The sequence below is a fragment of the Chelonoidis abingdonii genome, chromosome 1, assembly GCF_003597395.2.
Source record: "Chelonoidis abingdonii isolate Lonesome George chromosome 1, CheloAbing_2.0, whole genome shotgun sequence".
NCBI classification, from domain to species: domain Eukaryota; kingdom Metazoa; phylum Chordata; order Testudines; family Testudinidae; genus Chelonoidis; species Chelonoidis abingdonii.
In genome coordinates this window covers 206,528,171-206,548,210 of record NC_133769.1, presented here as the reverse complement: position 1 = coordinate 206,548,210, position 20,040 = coordinate 206,528,171, and the positions used below count along the sequence as shown (strand labels likewise).

Genomic DNA, 20,040 nt, shown 5'->3' with positions numbered 1-20,040 from the left:
ATTCCCTTTGCAAGGTCCAACTCTACTTGGCTTTTGGCCTTTCCCACTTCGTACCAACACTTTCTGACAAGAGGTTGCTTTCCTTGCTGATCCCTCTGTCACAGAGTCCCTGGGCAATGCTCTGGAACTGCTCCCCACAAAGCCAGTCAGGACTTTGGGGAGCCTCCTCTCCCTTGGAGCAGACTGTCTTCAGGGCAAGAAGCTCACATGGCTTCACCTTCCTGGGTCTGACCTTGGAGCATTCAGCATATATGCCTCCATGCGCTTGTCACAGCAAGTCTGCCCAGGTGGGGTCCTGGGGAAGCCAGAGGGTCCTGCATGCACCCCTTCTTCACAGTCAGACATGACTCTTAGCCAGCCAGTAAACCAGAGGTTTATTAGATGACAGGAACCAAATCTAAAACAGAGCTTGTAGGTACAGAGAGCGGGACCCCTCAGCCAGGTCCATTTTGGGGACCAGTGAGCCAGACAACCCTGTCTGCCCTCACCTCCTGTCCACAGCCAGGTCCAAACTGAAACCCCCTTCAGCCCCTCCTTCTCTGCTGAGTTCCTTTCCCAGGCCAGGTGGTCACCTGACCTCTCTGTTCTTCCATACCTTTAGCATCCCCTTGCAGGGGGGAAGGACCCGGGCTATTAGGTACCAGGAGACAGTGTTGGCCAGAAACTGAGGCACCCACACAGCATTCAGAGGAAACATTAAGAACAGTCCCACTTTGTCACACCCTCCCATCTTCCATTCCTTGTAGGCTTGCTGCTTTCTCTTAATCACCTGCTGTTCCTTTCTTACTTGATTTTCCTCCCTCTCCATGGTAAAATCAGGTGTGCAGATCACATGAGCATCTCCCTAGAGAGCCTAGTTTAAAGCTCTTTTAATCAGTTGTGCTAATCTCCATCCCAGAAGTCTATTTCCTTCCCTACTCAGGTGGAGTCTATCCCATGAGAACAGCACTCAGGGTTCAAGTCATAGAAAAGGCATGTTAATGTGGGTAGCTTAGATCGTGTGTACTCTGTGCTCCTACTGATGTAAGTTTTTTTGTTGAATTTGAGCATTTAAACACAAAACTTATATGAACAATAACCTGTTAGGCTTCAGCTCTAAGTGACTGATAGGGCTGTGTTTAGGAAATATATATTGAAAGTGAAATTAAAGCTGAAACATCCTATAATTAAAAGCAGAAGAGTGGCACAGAAAGAGAAAAATATGACTGTAGATAATGACATGGCTGTAAAGGAAATAAATTGATGCCTCCTGCCCCCCACCCCCAAGAAACCCAGGCCAGAAGCAAGTTATTTCTAGATCTACAATGTAATACATTTTATTCTCTAGTGGCCTGACTTGAATATCACGAAAATTGTGGGTGCCTTTCCATTGACCTTATTGGGCTTTGGCTTAGCCTCTAGAAACTGGATGTCTGTTCAAGCTATACATTCCTTTGTTAGCTGATAGGACAGCTACAAACTGCAGCATTAATTCGGCAGACCCCATATGTGGGCCTGCAATAGTGGCGGTGAGTACTGTGTTTCCCCTCTTTCCCTTGTATGGGTCATGGAAAGGGTAGAAAGAAGGGCAGGCCCTGTGCATGATCTAAAGCTCAAAGTTCATGGTGCATCATATGGCCATTGACAGATGAGATTCGGACCAGCTCATCCAAGACATTTGGAAGAACAAGTTTGAGAGCTTTTCTACTGTGTTTTGTTTAAAAGAGCATTTTTGTAAAACTACCCGTTCTGCTTTTACAGCAGGTTGAATCCAGTAAAATGAGAGCAGAATTTGGCTCATTTTTGTAGCTACTAGAACAAGGAAAATTTCTCTTTTAAAAGCACTTGATATTGTTTCCTCCATTTTTTTCTCCTTTAGAGAAAGGCAAGCTTAAGAATGACTGGCATGTTATGGCCTACTATCTTATTGGGGAGAGGAGGGGAAGAAAACAAATGACTCATGGTATTTACAAAGTGGCTCTTATTCCATACCAGGTGGTGTTGGGAATGTTTTTCAACATGAGTGAGGAGTTATGTACCCGGAACGCATGTACCAGTTTGGGGATAGGTTGTAGTGGCTTTTTTTTTTTTATTTCCCCCCCTTCTTCACACACACACACACACACACACACACACACAGAGCATGGAGTTATTCTGGAATAACTGTCCATAACTGCATACTTTCTTAATCCAAATTATCAAATGCCAGCTTGAGTTAAAAAAAACTCTTGAAAACATTATGTTCATCCTCCATCTGGAGAAGTTATATAAGTTCTTGTAACTTCAGACGGATGTACTGTACTCTCTCCCCACGCCCACTTACTGCTAGAGTGTCAGCACAAGGCTGTTTGAGGAAGGGCATAGAGCCTTGTGCAACATGTTGTGTACAGAGCTAAACATCACCACAAAGTTATTGCCTGATTCTCTTCCCACAAGAGCTATACACTGAGGTACCTCAACTCTTTTCAGTGGACTTACTTCCAGTTAACACTGGTCTGAGATGAGAATCAGGTCTGTGACTTCAGAAGGTATTTCCACAAAGGACTATAAGAGAGCTAATCAAAATATTTAGGAATTAATAGAAATTATGCATTTTTTTCTGTTTAAGATGTTTTAATAAAGATTTATATTTTTTTCTCCTTCACGCTGTACAAACGTTTCAATGTACATCAAGCTCAGATAAAAAATAAAGCTCTTACAAATTACATTTTTCCAGTGAATCTTTTTTGCAGTAAAAAATAGCTGCTACATAAATCCCTCTTGATCTCTGAAAAAGGAGCCACATTTCCAAAAATAGAATTCATATTTTAATCAGCTGGGATAAACCAGAAAAAAAGCTTCTATATAAAAAAAAATTGTTTTTAAAAGGACATGCATAGAAGTGAAAAAACATGCACTGTTTATCCATGTTAATGTTTTCATTTTCAGTTAGGAGAAATAGGCCCTTTATGCTCCAGACTACACTAGTTTCTTGTAAAAACGCCAAAATGAACAAAAGTTTGCCAGCTACAGTTATGGCAAAATATTCAACCAATACCCTCCATCTAAACTTTCATATTGCAGGCCTACAGTATAATCTACTAGGCATTTTACAGACTCACTCAAACTGCAAAATGTTGTATGTCCTATTCAAACATGAAACAAAATGTTTACAGTCTTCCTATTTCAAATGCACATACAATTAGTTTAAATTACATTATACAATATCTGTTAAATAGGAACATTAAAGAACTTCAGAAAGCAGCATATAAATATATACAAACTGACTTGAAATGGTGTGATTTTTTCCACTCTCCCTTGAAAGGAAAAAATAATTGCTACACCTAGTTTTGAAACATAAAACAAAATGTTTCTGTACCTAACGTTGTGTAATAAAATGTACAATACAAATTTGTGTCTCTCTCTGCTTTAAAATAAAGGTTACGTGGTTTTTTTTTTTTTTTTTTTAAATGTGTATCATGATGTAAGCAACGTGGTTGTTAAGTTTTGAGCTAGAATTCTGCTGTGTTACTGGTCACTCTCCAACCTTTGGTATTAAAACCAACCCATAATTATATGGCCGTGTAAAAAGCCAAAACATTTAACCCTAGAGCATTTTCATATCTTCAGGTTAAAGCTAGGCACTGTGCCATACGCCACACTGCTCCAAAGAACTTGGTGCAGCAATACTTGAAGCCATTGCATCTGATGAAATAAGGCCACTTCTTCCTTCAGCTTTCCCTGATTACAAAACCAGTTCAAGGTCCTTATTTCTTAACAGTTGCACCAATCTGAATAGTCAAGACCGACTGCAGATAGGTCCTAGTCACAGTTCAAAATCTTGCAATCTTTGCCAGTTTTGCACAATATTGCAGTGCTCAATCTTCTGTGTCTAGCTGCACTCCCAGCATGGCATGAAGTTCCTCTGCCGTGTACCCCAGCAGGTTCTGTAGGTCACACACAAACCGGTACACATAGCGTTTCCCTGATGTCTTGTGGATGATGTTCTTGTCATAATAATAGCGTAGGCCTCGGCTTAGTTTCTCATAGTTCATTTTTGGCTTGTTTTTCCTCTTTCCCCATCGTCGTGCCACCTTCAGCCCCAAAGGGGGAGGGGGGGAAGAGAGGGAGAAAGAAAGGCAAAAACTAATTAAAGCATACTATCTTAGTTAGCTGATGGTTGCTAAATAAGTTTAAATTTTTCCATTTACCAAGTCATTTTGATGGTTCAAATGCCATCAAATCAGTGAGGATACTTGGGTGAGTAAGAGCTGAAGCCTTCAGTGGTTTGAGCATTGGCCTGCTAAACCCAGGGTTGTGAGTTCAGTCCTTGAGGGGGCCACTTAGGGATCTGGGGCACAATCAGTACTTGGTCCTGCTAGTGAAGGCAGGGGGCTGGACTCGATGACCTTTCAAGGTCCCTTCCAGTTCTAGAAGGTAGGATATCTCCATTAATTTAATTTAAAACAATCTCTGATTGAGTTATTGGCCAGACTTTGATTAAAAGGATTAAGACCTAGGGTCTATGAACATGACACCAATACACAGTGGATGGGTGCATGAGGCACCTTGCCAAGCTGTTAGTGCAAGAGAAGAAGTTAAGGTGAATTCTTCTTTCTCAAAGAACAACCACCTCCCATGTGAGAGAGTAGTGTAAAGTGAAAGTTGAATTATGTGAAGTCACTTAAGGCCATATCCAAAGCTCACTGAAGGCAATGGGAGTCTTTTCATTGACTTCCGTAGGCCTTGGATCAGGCCCGTTAACTGCATCAGAAAGTGATTCCATCAATTAGAGGGTTGGAGTTTATTCTGTTAATGACTAGTTTTAAATTTCCAAGTTACAGTAGTCATTTGATGCATGTCTGAAAACAGATTTTTGAAGGCCTCAGTACTCTGTGCATCTGCCATGTTTCTCTCAATTACCAGAGGTTTTATCAATTAAGTTACTTCCTTTAAACAGTTAAGCAATGCTAAAGTTAAACATAAAGGCAGCATGCAAAGTAAGGCTATAGTACACTAAACTTTTACATACACCTAGGTACTTGACTGATGCTCTTGAAGTCACCCAGACAGCACACTAAAACATTTACAGAGGCAGAGACTCCTGATCTTGTAAACACTTTGCCTTGAGGGGTGCCTTTCACTGATGGAGGATGTAGGATCATGCCCTAGCTTTTTATTCAATCACAATTAGCCACCTACCTCATCTGGGTCAGCAAGTTTGAACTCCCAGCCATCTCCAGTCCAGCTAATAAATGACTGACAGGATTTGTCTGTTAGTAACTCCAGAAGGAATTGCCACAGTTGTATAGGTCCACTGCCTGTAAAAACCAAGAGCAGCAATATTATTAACCATAACTAAAGGATATAGTAAGACCCATACCATAATCCTAAGATTTATCTGATATAATTTTAAGATGTTTAGCTGAGGCAAAGAACGACAACTGTTTCTTTAAACAGGAATCTGCTGAAGGATATATTATAATGAACTTTGAATTAAAATAGTGGACAAAGTAGTTATTTGAACCAAGCTTTGCTTCTCCCCTCACTTCATTCTTTTCTGCTGGAAGCTATATTTAAAACCTTACAGTCCTAAACTAAAGTCCTTGCCCTGACGAAGCTTCCAGTGATGAGCATTTTGCCTGAGTAAGCACTCTAGGGATGAGTCAGTGCTGGTGAACTCCTTGGTTTTGTCTGAGTTTCCCTCCTTTTTAGACAGAGGAGCGCTACCAAAAATAGAATGCATTCCAGGTTTTAATTCCAGGTTTTAATAGTCTTTTTTTTTTTTTCCTTCTTTTTACCAGAACATTGTATTATTAGTGAAGAAGTCACTCATGAACAATGAGTAAGGAAGAGTACCTCTCAACCTCCCTTCATCAAAAATGGACATACACCCACACAAGGGATCAGAAACGTGAGAACAAGAGATATATTGTGTGACGTCACTTGCCTGTAAAGCCTGCTAGAATTGCTGCTGGTATAACTGGTTTCCCTTGCTCTACAGGATCACTTCTTTCTTGAATGTAATCTTTGAAAGACATTGTAGGTTTGTTCAGACATAGAGACTGACTACAATCATCTTCAAAACTTTCGTAAGAGGGCACACGCTGTACATCCACTAAAGATGATTGGCTGTTCCAGGACTGAAGTTGAGACTCTGTGCTTTCATAACTTTCTGTGCCACTGTCACTGGATTCATGCTCTCTGGGCTTACCTAAAAAGTTAAATAATGGTTGTTATTCACTTTATTTTGTATGTATAAACCATGTTAAGAAAAGAGTGCACAGAGCATAGGGCCTTAAATTAACAATTAGCAAATGGATAAGGTAAATCTTACCAGAGTTATCTATCAGCAAGTTCAGATTGTTTGTGAAGTCGTGGGTCATGGAGCAGTAGTTCACATTGACTGTCTTTAACTGAGCTTTGGGGAACATTGAAAAGTCTTGATCTGGGCCGAGGAGATTTGGTCCTGCAGAAGTCTGACATAAGTCACTCAGGAGGCTGGCTTTGGGGTAGCTATGTATTTGCATACCATAAGAGGCCTGCTCTGTATTAAAACCTAAAGTGGGAAAGAGAGAGGGAGAAAAAAAAAAAAAAGGAATGGATTAGTTATTCACTACAGTCCTTCTCATAAATGTAATATCATCATGTAAGCAGAACAAAAACAAGTCAACCCTTCCACTGCAACACAGACACACAGTTATGCCACTAAAAAATATTTTTTAGCTGAAAACCTGACTGGGTAGGAATGATAGGCTGTCTGTCTAATCCAAAGTCTACTGAAGTCAGTGGAAGGACTCTTATTGACTGCACTAGGGTTTGAACCAGGTTCTGTATCACACAACCTGTATCTGGTGTATGATTCACAGATTGCAGTTGTGCACAGAGCTCTCTGTGGTTTCCCAGAATGACAGAACACATGGGGAGGGGGCTAGGTGGTCCATAGCAGGATTCCTCTCTTGTTAATCTGCTAATCAGTTAAGAGACATATACTGAAACTACAACCTCATACATATAAGCAGTATTTGTGGGGGGTGGGAAGATGTCAGGAGAGGGCCACTGGTCTGTGATCTCCCTCCCATCTGCCCTCTGAGTCTCCATATGGCATCCATCTTCCTTCTACCAAAAAGGACCAAAATATATGACTCCTGCTGGATCCCATCAGTGCTGCTTTTAGATTCAGCCTGGTAGTTGTAATGGCCAGTTTGTACTAAACACCGGATTTTTGGCAATTCATGTACCAAAAACAAAATTTGGGATTTCATAAATTTTCTGCACAAATCAAGACTTTTGATTAACCAGTTTTCACATAGTCTTCTTTCCTCCTGGTTTCACTGACTCCAAGGATTTGCCTCAAGAAAATATCTAGTCTTATTATTTTCCGTGTTCAAACCAACTTGCAGAATTACAGTATGTAATATCACATGCAGCATAAAGCCAAAGAAATGATTTTAAATGTCAACCAAATCAGGATACCTACTTAATGAGTTGTTATTGACCCAGTGTGGGACTGAGGTAAGATGAGAGTTTTCAACATATTGGTCCTGCCTCTTCTCTTGACTATCTGAAAACAGAACAAATTCTTTTCACACATCTGACCAGGACATTATGGAGAACTTCAAAGCGACAGGAGGTATTTCTGACAGTTACATGAAGTTAGTCACCTGACATCAAACTTTCAAAGAAATAAGACTAGTAGGAAAAGTGTCAACGCCAGTGGAATTATAATATTTATTTGTCTAAAAATCTGCAATAAGGCCCTGATCCTGCAAACACTTCAGCAACTGCTTAACTTCATGCACATCAAGGGAATTATGTGTGTGCTTAAAAGTTTGTAAGATCCGGGCATTAGGTAAGTGTTTTACATACAGGACTAGAACAGTGAAGAGACAAAAAGCAAAACCACCAAAATCCAGCTAGACAAAAGAACACAACTTCCAAAGTTGTTTGTTTGACAAATATTTAAATGAAAGGCAGCTTATGGTAACAATGGGAAAAGAAAAAAAACGGTTTTCCCTTATTTTTCCAATAGTTATTTTAGTGCTCATCTTGTCAGATGATGTGAGTGGGCAGATCCCTGCATCCATGTGAAGCCTCTTGACAAAAATTTGTCCTCATCCCTCTTTTGTCTCAATGAAAGCACCCTCAAGTCTCTGTCACTCCTACATTCATTCACTGACCTATTCCAAAACACTGGTAAAAAAGTCTCTAGTAACATGAATTCACCTAATCTGACTTTTGGTTACATTTTTGTTTTCCATATTTGAATTATATATTGCATCCCTATATATATTATATATCCAAATCCCTTGTATATTAGTGACCATTCTGTATAAAACTGCTGCTGAGACAACTGCACAGTCTGGCAGTGATTGACAAACTAGTGACAACTGATGATTGCTTTTATGCTCTCCAGAAAATAAGTTTTTTTAAAGATATCTTTGAGAATGTTTAAAGGATTAAAATTCTGAGTTTTTTAGGCAATTACAAAACCACAACTTGGTGAAATACATCACAGTTGTGTTTTACAGGGTTGCTTTGCTAGGATCACAGAGCAGGAGTCCTTTTTGGCTATTAGTTACCTTTTATCATCTGTTCCAGGTGTTCCCACAGAATGTCGCCTACATAATCAGGAGCTAGCTCCAAGAAACGTTCCTTGCCCAGGTTGCACAAGTCTTGGCCATTCATGACAAACTGATGAAAGTTCACATTTGCCAAACTAAACTCCCTGGTAGCCCAGAAAAGCCACTGGCAAACCTGCTGTTCAGTCCACAGCCAAGGATCTGCAAATGGGGAGTGAGAGAAGAGAAGAAAAAGAACATAACATTTAGAGACAACTCTTAATATTTACATTCATAAGGACCTAATATAAGTTTAGTTAAAAAGATATTGAGAGTGAGGGCTCATATTTAAAAATCATCTAGGATATCTAGTTCTGAAGCTCAAATATCAACGATTTATTCTTAATTTTAAATCGATGCTCTAATTTTTCCTTCTATGTTCTTTTAATCAGTGGATGAACTCAGTTTACTTTCTCTTCTCTTATGTTGCCATATAACCAATCAGCAAAATTTTTGCACTAGAAAGGCTATAAAAAGAAAGCACTTACTATTTGGGATACCCAGACGACACTGTTCCTTTGCGAAGCCACTGAAAGTAGCTTTTAAGGCCTGACTCATCACAGCCTTACTGCATGGAGTTAAGAGGGGCAATTCACAGCTGTTTGACTCTAAAAGAATGAAGGAGGGAGAGGGGGGAAAAAAAAGAGAAACATTAGCATTTAGGCTAATGAACCAGACCGACAATGGAGAATCCACTATGTTACTTAAAGAACAAGCAGAAGAGGCTTCCAACTATAAAATGGGACCAAATATGACAAGCCTTGTCTGTATGTAATAGGTTAGTTCTATGCCAGCGTTTAAGATTTTGTTGCAGCTAACGATGCAGACTCAGACTGACTCTGATAGTACGAAATATGCCTGTGTGTAGAGTCAATTATCTTTATTAGAAAATAAGACTGCTTCGTCTTCTTTTCCTCTTCTATAAATCTGAGGGCCAAGTGATCTCGTCAACTCCAGATCCCCTGCACTGAGCTTGAGAACTAAGTAACGGGCAGGGTAGTAGCGATGAGTAAGCTTGTGGGTACATTTACCACTGCACTAGATTGAATGTCAGACCCACTCATGCATAGATCAGTCAACTGACTTTGTGGTGTTGTCATGCCTTATTCAATGGTTAGACTGTAAAATGTTTTTGGTCACAAGCTAGTTCCCAATGCCAAATTTATGTAACTGGCTGATGATCATGGTACTGAATTTTATGCAGCCATAAACTGTTATAAATTCATAATCTAGATAGATAATCAACTCCTTAGTTAATGCTGCAACCACTTCCATTCAAGGAATAATTTAGCCCCCCATCCTATCTTCTTTATTAGAAAGATTTGGCATGAAAATGTCCAGACCTCTTCTGGAAGTAAAGAGCATTTTCAAGAAAAAAGTTTCAAGAAGACTGGTCAAATTGTTTTTGCATTATGTGTCCTTAGAATATCAAATCCAGTTAACTTTTTTTTTTGACTGGTGTCTAACATTTCCTCAGATTCCCTCTAGCTTTGAACTAGCTTGTCACTACCTCTTCAAACTTTCAACTTTCCACAGATCTCTTTGAAAACAAGTGCACAGATGGTGGTTGACAAAGTTAGGCTGCACTCACGTTATTAATAGTTGCTACATCTAATAATGTTAGTGTGTCACAGGGAGAGTGTGCATACGTGTCTGATAAGCTGTCAGGCTTTAGGACTATGCATAAAGCTGCAAAGGTAATCTAGCTATCTATGGCCTGCAATGAGCTCCACATGAGCAAGCAGGTGAACCTCTGCACACAGGTGGGGCTCACTGCAAGGTTGAATAAAAACTTGAGTGAAACACCTATCACCACTGTATCTGAGTAGTTTAGGAATAAGCCAGTCAGAGATCTGAGGCGAGGGTAAATGGAGAACTTTTAGTGAGTCAAGTCCTGCTACAAGGATTTCAATGTACTACTTATGCAAAGTTTCTAAAGCTGCAAAAAAAACCTGAGGGAAAAGGGGCCCAAGGACCTTGCAGAGTTCTACATTTATACAAGTTCAGCAGGACTAAATAGAGTTCTAATATTCTCTCTCAACCCATTTGAAAAATACACCAACTTGAGTTATAGAAATGAACAAGTAAAGGTAGGTAAAGATTATTAGTAATGTTAGTCTTAACAGATACACATATCCAAAGACTTTAATTCTGCTCCAGTATGCTTAACTGGCCTCCTACAGACCACACCCTACTTCAGTGTAGGTTTCCAGTATGGGAAGTTGTAAGCTAGCAATAGAACTACTCGTGAATAAACTTAAGAATGTATGTAAATGTCTGCAGGACTGAAGCCTTAAACGAATATTAAAAAAAGTCTTCTCTATTATTAAAGACTTATTGTTGCGCATTGTAGGTAATAGTGACAGAAACCTAGTTAGAGAACCCAGCACTTTCTATTTTGACTGATGTGGCTGATCAAACTAAAACACAAACAAACCATATTTACCATAAGAAATTGAATCAAACCCTGTTGGTACTTCTTGAAGGGTTTGATCTTCATTTAATGAGGGGAAATATCCTGCAAACAAAGAGCTTGTGACATCAAAGACGTCAAATGCTGGTTGATGCTGCAAAACAGTTTAAGAAAAAGAATAGTCAGTGTAAGTATTCTGCTAGAGCACTGCTAACAGCAACTGCAAAGAGGACGGATTAAGTTCATATCTGGAGATAATGTATATATAATCTAATTATTATTAATGTAATGTTAAGGATTGTATAGTTAAAATAAAATTAAGGCTCCAACAGCAGTTGTAACTTTCCTGTGTGGCACATTCTATATGTCCTATGCTAACCTTTTTTGCAACATGAACAGTGGAATACTAAGCTACACATTATACAAAATAAGCTAATGCTATATTTAATTAATGTTTATGTTTCCTGTCCTTCTGGGCCAGACCCACAGATAGTGTAAATCAGAATAGATCACTGACTTCATTGGAGCTAAGCCGGTTTACATAAGATGAGGATCTGGCCTTCTGATTTTTGACTGTGCAGCTCTGATACACTAAAATGCCAAAGAGCTGTGTTTAATCTTTTCAAAGACAATGCTGCCTATATTAAATTGTTAGAAGTTCAATCACCCCAATTAGGCTTTTATGCTTCTACCTCCATAGAGGTGAGAGGATCAAATTCCCAGATGATCGGTTATTGACTGGAGGCAGCGTTCTGCAAGACTGTGTTAAAAAAGCAGGCTGCTTTACAGTGTGACAGCTGCATCTTTAATTCAAAGATACCAGACTATTTTAAAAACTTGAGGAGTACAATGAAAACTGCAAACTTTAGTTACAGTAGGCACAACTAGCAGCTATTTTAACCTTTTCTGTAACTGAAGTATAATTCTAACAGGTGTGCATCTAAATTTTAACTGATTGCTAAATTGTAAAGAGAGATTAGTATCATTTTTAGCCTTGTAATAGCCTGCTAATGATAATGACTTCTTTTAAGTGCTAATTATTATACTAGAAGGACTAGTGAATAACAACAAAATAATTGCCAATGTGAAGATGCAAGTAAGTTTACTTACATTTTTGGAAATATTTAATCTGAACCACATTACTTAAGGTTGTAAGACTGTTTTACATGATTTATGAAATAGAGTCTTTTCTTGGGTTTATTTTATTTTATGGTTTAGGTTACCTGACTTGTAACAACTACTGCATTTCGCAAAAATCAGCTTGTTAATCCTCAGCAGTCTGTAATGAGCCTTTGCTAGTTTAAACAAATGGATAAGAATAAATAGGACTGGCTATAATAGAATGTTTGAGGGAAAAAGGAGAGTGATTTCTGATGAGCTAATAGTCACTTTTATTAAAGATCATAAATATTTGTAGAAAATCTTGTCTATCATTCAAACTCTGAAGTGCTCTAGTTGAGAGGTGCTGTGTAAATGGGAAGTTATTATGAATCTCCCAGGCCACATGCACCCCTTCTTAGTAAATATATCTAAGAGTTACACAGCTTTTTCTACAAAAGTGGGCTGAATAAGTTTATAATTAACATGCCAACTAGTCATGAAAAAAAACTTATAGCAACAGGTAGAGGCTATCACTAGAAATTCCCATTGATGAGATTTAAAAAAACAAACAAAAAACCCCCAAAACACCACAACCCAAACCTGTGGGCACAGTATTTGGAAAGCTACAGAACACAGCAGTGACACCCATATGAGAGCATCTGCAGTAAAGGGGTGCCAGAGACTAAGGAAACAGATACAATATCTGTTGATAGTTCCTATTTGCTTAGGCATCCACTTAAAGTCAAGGTACAAATTTCTGTTGAGAATAAGCTAATGCACCTCAGCATAACACAGATTTGTTCTCAATTGACTGTACTAACTTAAATTGTTTTTGCAGAATAGCATATTAAGTATCTGGTCTTTCCCTGAATCCACCATGGTTCCTTTCTAGAGTTTACAGCTTCTCTATTTTGGTGTATGGTGCTATTTTTGTTTTGTAAACTGGCAAGGCAGAAATTCAAGACAGACACTTTGGTTTGAATGTAGTATTGAGGCTGTTTTTTATAAAAAGTTGCTACACATTTCAGTATGTAATTCATGGCAGCCTATCATCCACAGAAGGAAGAGGCTGGCATGAAGAAAAATCTAGAAGTCTTCCTTCTAATGGCTAACTTAGTTCCAAAAATACACTGAGCTGACCAGCAGAGTTAAAGTAATATTGTTCATACTAATTAAGATTGCTATCATATGTACATGAACAATAAGAAAAGTCAGAGTAAAGAGACTTGAAAGATTTGTTACGTGTGAAATAGTTAATAAAACCAGCTGGTCTACTACTAAAATGCTTTAAATGTTAATAGATAATAGCTCTGATTCACCATTTGTATCTAGGGAAAAGGCCAAGTTCTTTCAACATAATCTGGAAACTCCTGTATTGTGTGTAAATAAAGTGACCCTTACAGTGACTCACTGGAAAAGAGCAGTAGTATATGAATGAGTAGAAAGCATACTGTACCCTAGTCTCATTTCAGAAATGAGAAATGTATTAGTTAAATGTTGAACATTGCTCTGAACAGGTAATAAAACCCCATATGAGATAAATTCTGCTCACCTTACTCAATGTAAAAAAGGCAAGCACGCACTGTGTGGTTTCATGGCAGTTATGTATAAATTTAGAAATACAGTGCAAAACTTGAAGCAAATCCAAAAGAACTGGAAACAGCTATGAAGTGGTGGAATAGAGAGTCTTAAGGGTTGACATAAGATTGTGACAAATTTTAATCTATCTCCAATTTCCTTTGTGCCTGGCATAACTCCTGCATGGGAGAGCACTCAATTCACAAATTTCACATAAAACTTCCTATTATGCTCTATGAAATGAAAATTTGGTTAGTTACCAAAACAAATTTTATAAGCAAGTTGAAGAAAAAAACCAAAACATTTGCAACTGACTTTAAATGAGACTGTGATATCATATCTGAAACACTGGCATTTCTCACAGCTTTCTAGTTTAACAGGTCTTTATTCAATTTGCTTTGATCACCACAATACAAGTGACCAATGCTGGCTAAAGACCTTTCATGAATAAATTACAAAAAAATAATTAGTTACATGAATGCCCTTGCAGAGAATTACAAAAATGAAATCTTAAATTCTGTTTTTTCTAACCCGTCCTTGATCTGTAAGTATTTTTCAAAGCAACAACTGTTTCTTACAAATAAGACTGAATAGCTTTCATGCCTTTTACTCTAGATTTTCATTTGGTAGATTTTCACATAACCACAGAGAACTTAAGTTTCCTGATATTAGACCAATGCTTTTATATACATCAGTCCTATTAAGATACATTGACAGCCTTGCATTAAGTTAAATATAGAAAGACCACATCTAGGACCCAATTCTGCTGCCCATACTTACACAATTCTGATTGAATTCAATGGATTGGAAATCAGAATCTAACTTTTCATCTTGCTTTACAATCTTTAGGATGGGTTTGTCAAATGTATATTTTTCTGTTTAAACAGGGTGCTTTAAATGGCTAGGTATAAAGTGCTTGCTCCTTATCTTATAGAAGTAAGTGTCAACAAGAAGGAACCCAAATGTAATTAGCGTAGTCTCTCATCAGCATGCATACGTATGTCTCTCACTAACATGAGAAATGTGTGCATGGAGTGGGAGATTAGGCCACTTGTTTTTAGCATCTCTCCTAGGAAAAAACTCACCTTGAGCATTCCTCTGTAGATGTTAGATACAGGAGCTACCTGATCCATGTTCTTGATTCCAATGTCACTCATCTGAAATGAAAACAGAATGTATGAAAAAACTTATTCTTGCAGAAGGTAAGAGTGCATTAAAAGAAGCACCTTATCTACTCTATTGTAGACCATAAACTTGTAATACAACAAAATGCTTCATTCAGAGAATCCTCTGACAAGGCAATAATATGAAAGCTTTCATTTGAGTATTATGTCTTCAACACCGGGCCTGATTTCCACATTTTGAATTGGGATAAACTCCATCAAAATCATTGATATTAAAATGGTGAGAGACATGTATACTAAGAGCTTGATCCTTCTCACCTATACAAGATGAAAGACTTCCTAGTGCCTAAGGTTTGCTGAATTTAAGTTTACAAGCCTATAGAAATTCTTTGCTTGCCAAGTATTTATTGCTTATCCATCGGTATCTTCAAGCTTTGGTCCCACTGCTTTAAGTGTTCATGTTTTGACTTTTTGAATTTTGACTTTGTTTACTGGATTTTTACTAACCACCCATAAAGAACTTACAACTTTCCCTTTCCAACTAGGGGTATGGGGCTGCGTGTAAGATTTAGCAAGTCCTCTTTGTTTGCACTCAAAATATTCTGGAACTAAATCTTAGACATATGAATTTCAGAACAATCCAGAGTACACACAATCAAGTACTGAATACAGGTTGTTTATAATGTGAATTATTAGCCTGAGAAAATGTCGTTTCTGATAGATGGATACAAGTTTCAGTTATTTACTCTTTGATAATCAGTTAAACAAACAGTATTTGGAGACTAAGCAAAATAAGCAACAACCCATTATGAGCAAATGTAATTTCACAACACTATAGGGTTCAGTACTTTGGACACATCAGAAGGAACATGCAGCAAGACAAATCTCTGAAAAAGCTGACTGTGTCTGGATGGTAGATGTTCTAACTATTACCCATTTTACATTCACTTCCCTTTTATGGAAATCACAACAGAGTCTATTCCAAAGACTGATTTGAGCATTTATTAAAGAAAATATCCCCAAAGTGTTACATTACCATTTTGCACACTCATAACTTAAAATGTAACCAAGTTTGGTAAAAATATTTGTTTGGGAATCAACTGTCTGCCAAGTTTCTGCCTAAAATATCTTACTACAGTTATAAACTCAACATCTTAAGAGGGTTTGTAATATAATGGGACTGATAACAGACTTGTCTGCAGTGGCATAAAAATACTATCCTGTGGCCTATAATACAAGGAACAGAATTGTGTGTGATTTTATGACTAGTTCTAAATCTGTGTTTGACAAAATAGTGACATTCATAGTAGCTCACTTAGCAAGGGAGGTTCAAACAGAAGGCAGGAACATAGGGTTATGGGCCTTGCTCTGGCTTATAAGGACAAACTACATTGAACATAAATGCTTTATCAGAATCCACTGAGACACTTCATTTAAAAAACTTTTCCTTTCACTTTGTCTTAGCACAATGTTGGCTTCTCCACCCTCACAGAAAGCGTATAGGAACTAGTATTAGTCCATAAATGCCATATCAGGAAACAGTCAGCCCCATCATTCCCACATCAAAGCTGTAGTTATTAGAAAACTAAATTCTTTCGAGTACTTCATTTTTTTTTTAAACACATATATATAGAAGTAACTAAGGGGGCAGAAAGAAACTAAGCAAAACAAATACAGTTTGCTGAAACGATACACATCCAAAGTATCTATATAAACAAACCAATGAAACCAGCCTCTTCCTCTCTTCTCCTTTGTCTGATCACTTAAAATCCTAAATATTTAAACTTAAAGCCAAAGTGAGCCTTTAATGTCAACTGTTCTTCCACATACAAAACTCAACTGAAAATAGAAAACAACTGCATTTGAGGCACAATACAGTCAGGTAGACTCCACCTAAATATGGAAAATGCTAATTGGTGTGATTTTGTGGAAATGAGAATACAAAATATCCCATCTCTATTATGCATGTGTTGGTAATGAATAGTGACCTCTGCACAATTCAGGTCATAAATTCACTCAAGTGTCTCCAATCCCTTCCCTGAAGATATTACAATTTTAAATTAACAGCGTATCCTGCTAATCCTGTTGTTGCTTCTTTTCAGAGTATAATGAATTTCTAAAGCTTTTTTTAGTCTCTAAGTTACTACTCTTTATATTTTAATAGTATCGAGCTATGAGCCTCAACTTCTAGTATACCTGCAATTTATGATGCAGAAATACTTTTGCATATATGTTTTCAATAATCTTAATTTTGGGCCCATTGTTTATTGTGATTAGTCTGAAGACTTCAGGTGAAATCCTGGCCCCATTGCAGCCAATTGTAATCTTGCCAATGACTTCAAGACCAGGATTTTACCTGTCTTTTTTTTTTTTTTTTTTATTTGTCTCAGTAAGTGTTCACAATACAAGTAGTATTTTATTAAAAAAATAATAATAATAGTATCACAGGCATTTCTTCCAGTATATTAAACTAGTCACTATTTCTCTATGCCACTCTGCTCACTTGTTATTTCAAGCACACACACTCACTTTCACTTTTTGTCAGTATTTTATGTTTTGAAGGCAGCTGGAAAGAGACTCTGTACCACACAATTATGTGCCAAAATCTTCATCAATATTTCTTCTTTGATCAAATTCTTCAAGTACAACTTGTATGACAAATGAAAGGATTATTCATAGTGTTACCAGTTTGGGCAATCTACCAATGATGCAAAGGTTTCCAGCTTGGTGATAGGGAACTCATTAGTATGCTGGAAAATAAACTGGGCGGAGTGAGTGTATAATACAGATCTTTGCAATAGAGAGACTTAGAGTATTTTATTGGGATGGTGAATGTTGTTGTTTTAACTTCTTAAAATGGCACAATAGCTCAGTGTGATTAGGCCTCACTACCCACTCTTCCACTAAACACTGACAACTGATTCTTTTTGGTTACAATGAGCCTAACTAGCAGAACACCTTTCAGCCATGCACAGGTGTTGACAGAGTGGGTGAACCTGAACAGACTCAACAGGATCAAGCAATTAACTAATATTTCTGAATGATGGTCAGCTTCTTTCAGCCATAAGCAGATACTTCCTTTGCCTAGAGTAAGCCTGTACCCATTCAAAAGAAAAACTAAATCAGTGTTAATATTTGAGACCTAACTAATTAAGCAGCTAGTCTTCACAGGCTAGATCTACCAGTTCTTCCCAAGCAAAACTCCATCAGACTTCAAAAGTGTTTTTATAATGGGCTTGAGAAAAAAAAAAAAAAAACAAACCAAAAAAACCCCAAAAAAACCCCCACACACCCAAGAAAGCTCTTAATTTCTAAATTTACCTATTAGATTCCAATTAGTAGTGATGCTGCCTTAAATACATGATAGATGACTTGTCACGCAGCTGACACACTTGCCCATAAAAAAGTAAGGTGCAGAAATCATGCAACTAGACCTTTAAAAAAAAATACAAAACAAGCCACAAGGACACAACCTTTAAAAACTTAAACTAAACCAAAACATCTGAGGTATCTGCCTACCAACTCTTTGCCCTCAACATTCAGTCACATCCAAAGGACTTTCCTGAGTTCCAGTGTTTAACCTACTGCTCAAACGTCCAGAGTATCAGAAACAATTTATAAAACAATTTTTAAGTATGTGCTACCTTCTTCCTACCACACTAGTGGAATAAAGGAAATCATCATAACCCAGCTGTAGATTCCAAGAACTCACGATTCAGTGTAAGACCAGCCTGGCTAAAAGAACTGCTAAATATTTCTCATATCGGCAAGGCTAGGAAGAACCTCCCTGTAAGGGGGGAAACCTTCAAAAACTAATTTCGATTTGCCCTCTCCGCTTGCCTCCAAATCGGCGCTCTCCCCTACTTAACCTGTGACATCTGAGTCGCCAATATAAAATATAGCGATCCCCCTTCGGGCTTGTTTCTCGCTCCAAACCTGAGGAGGGGGAGCAGCAGTGCTAGCGAGGGGTGCACCGAGAGGCGAGGAAGGGTGGTTCCGCGCACAGGGCACTGCCCGCGCCGGAGTGCGAGGCAGCTTCTTCCTGCCTCCCTCCCGCGAAGTTTGGGCGCAGCTGCCCAGGGCAGATCCCGCGCCCGCTGCGGTCTGGCGGTAACTCCAGGGGCGGCTGCAGAAGCTGGGGCTGTTGGGCTCTCGCTACCAGCTGTCCCACACCCCATCGGTGCAGACGCAGCGTGAGACGAGGCACAGCGGATCCACACGGCTGCCAAGCGCCCCCTTCAACGCAACCAGCCTCCCCCGCGCCTTACCTGGGCCGCCCAGAGCCGGGGTCCCGCAGGGAAGCTGTCCAAACCCAGCGCTCGCTGCTGCTGCTCCCTCCCTCCTCCAAACGCCGCTGCCTCGTCTGGAGCCGAAACCGCCCTTGCGCGGCCAAGCCGCCCGCCCCCGCGCCGAGCAGAGCAGGGGGGCAGGGGAGGGGAGGGCTGGCCCGAGCCAGAGGCGCGCGGTCGCAGGCGGGGTGCGGTGCGTGGGCGCTGCCTGTGCCCGCCGGTGCCGCTGTCTCCGAGCGCCGCGCTCCGCTCTGTGCGCTCCCCGGAGCCTTTCGCTGGCTCTTCAGCGGGCAGGATAAGGGGGCGGAGCTCGCCTCTCTGCGGGCCCAGCCTCCCCGCCTTACAGGAGGAGGCGGAAGAGCCGCTTCCTTCTCTTATCGCGGTTGTTGTCCTTTCGAGCCTGTCTGGGCCGCCAAGCAAACAGTCCCCGCCCCTCCCCCGCCGCGCTGCGACGGGAGCCTGGGCTGGGGCTTCACGGGCCCCCGCCTCTCTCCTCTGTTTGTTGTTTTCTTCCCTGGAGGGAGGGGGCCAGCCTGCCTTTCAGGAGTTCCCATCACAAAAGACGAACCAGGAGGAGGAAGTACTTGTATCTTCTGAGGGAGATGGGCGTGAGTCTCTCCGGGAGCCCTGGGGAATTCTTCCTCACCGATGATTTTGTTTTCAACCCAGGGTGAATGTTTTTCTAAAAGCTCTGCTCTAGGCATTATTCGGGGGACTTTCTGTGGCCCCTGGTATACAGGTGGTCAGACTAGCTCAGTGATTTTCAACCAACGCTTGATTTGTAATGAAAGAAGCGTCGGGGCTCACACACTTAGGTGCTAGGACTCAAACAATTTTTTTTTTTTTTAATAATCATAACTGGTGCAGCAAGCCCAAAGGTGCTGGGCTATGAATTTCCAAGCCTAAAGGTGCCAGGGCTCAGCCCTGACACAAATTAAGTGTTGTTTTCAACCTTT

General features: G+C 39.6%; 1 protein-coding gene across 2 annotated transcripts; it reads right to left on the bottom strand.

Moving 5' to 3' along the window:
* Nucleotides 1-3,435: 3,435 nt before the first annotated feature.
* ETS2 (ETS proto-oncogene 2, transcription factor) lies at nucleotides 3,436-19,398 on the bottom strand. Of its 2 annotated transcripts, none has more exons than XM_032788331.2 (10): nucleotides 19,064-19,398; nucleotides 14,757-14,828; nucleotides 11,026-11,146; nucleotides 9,068-9,187; nucleotides 8,541-8,741; nucleotides 7,439-7,522; nucleotides 6,296-6,517; nucleotides 5,909-6,172; nucleotides 5,161-5,279; nucleotides 3,436-4,052 (listed from the first exon to the last, which is right to left on the bottom strand). In XM_032788331.2, the coding sequence occupies exons 2-10, from the start codon at nucleotides 14,826-14,828 to the stop codon at nucleotides 3,837-3,839; spliced, it is 1,419 nt and encodes a 472-aa protein (XP_032644222.1). In that variant the 5' UTR covers nucleotides 19,064-19,398; the 3' UTR covers nucleotides 3,436-3,836. The 2 variants fall into 2 exon arrangements, with proteins under 2 accessions (XP_032644222.1, XP_074929900.1); XM_075073799.1 differs by having other exon boundaries at nucleotides 3,752-4,052; nucleotides 5,161-5,275; nucleotides 5,905-6,172; nucleotides 19,064-19,333.
* Nucleotides 19,399-20,040: the final 642 nt, after the last annotated feature.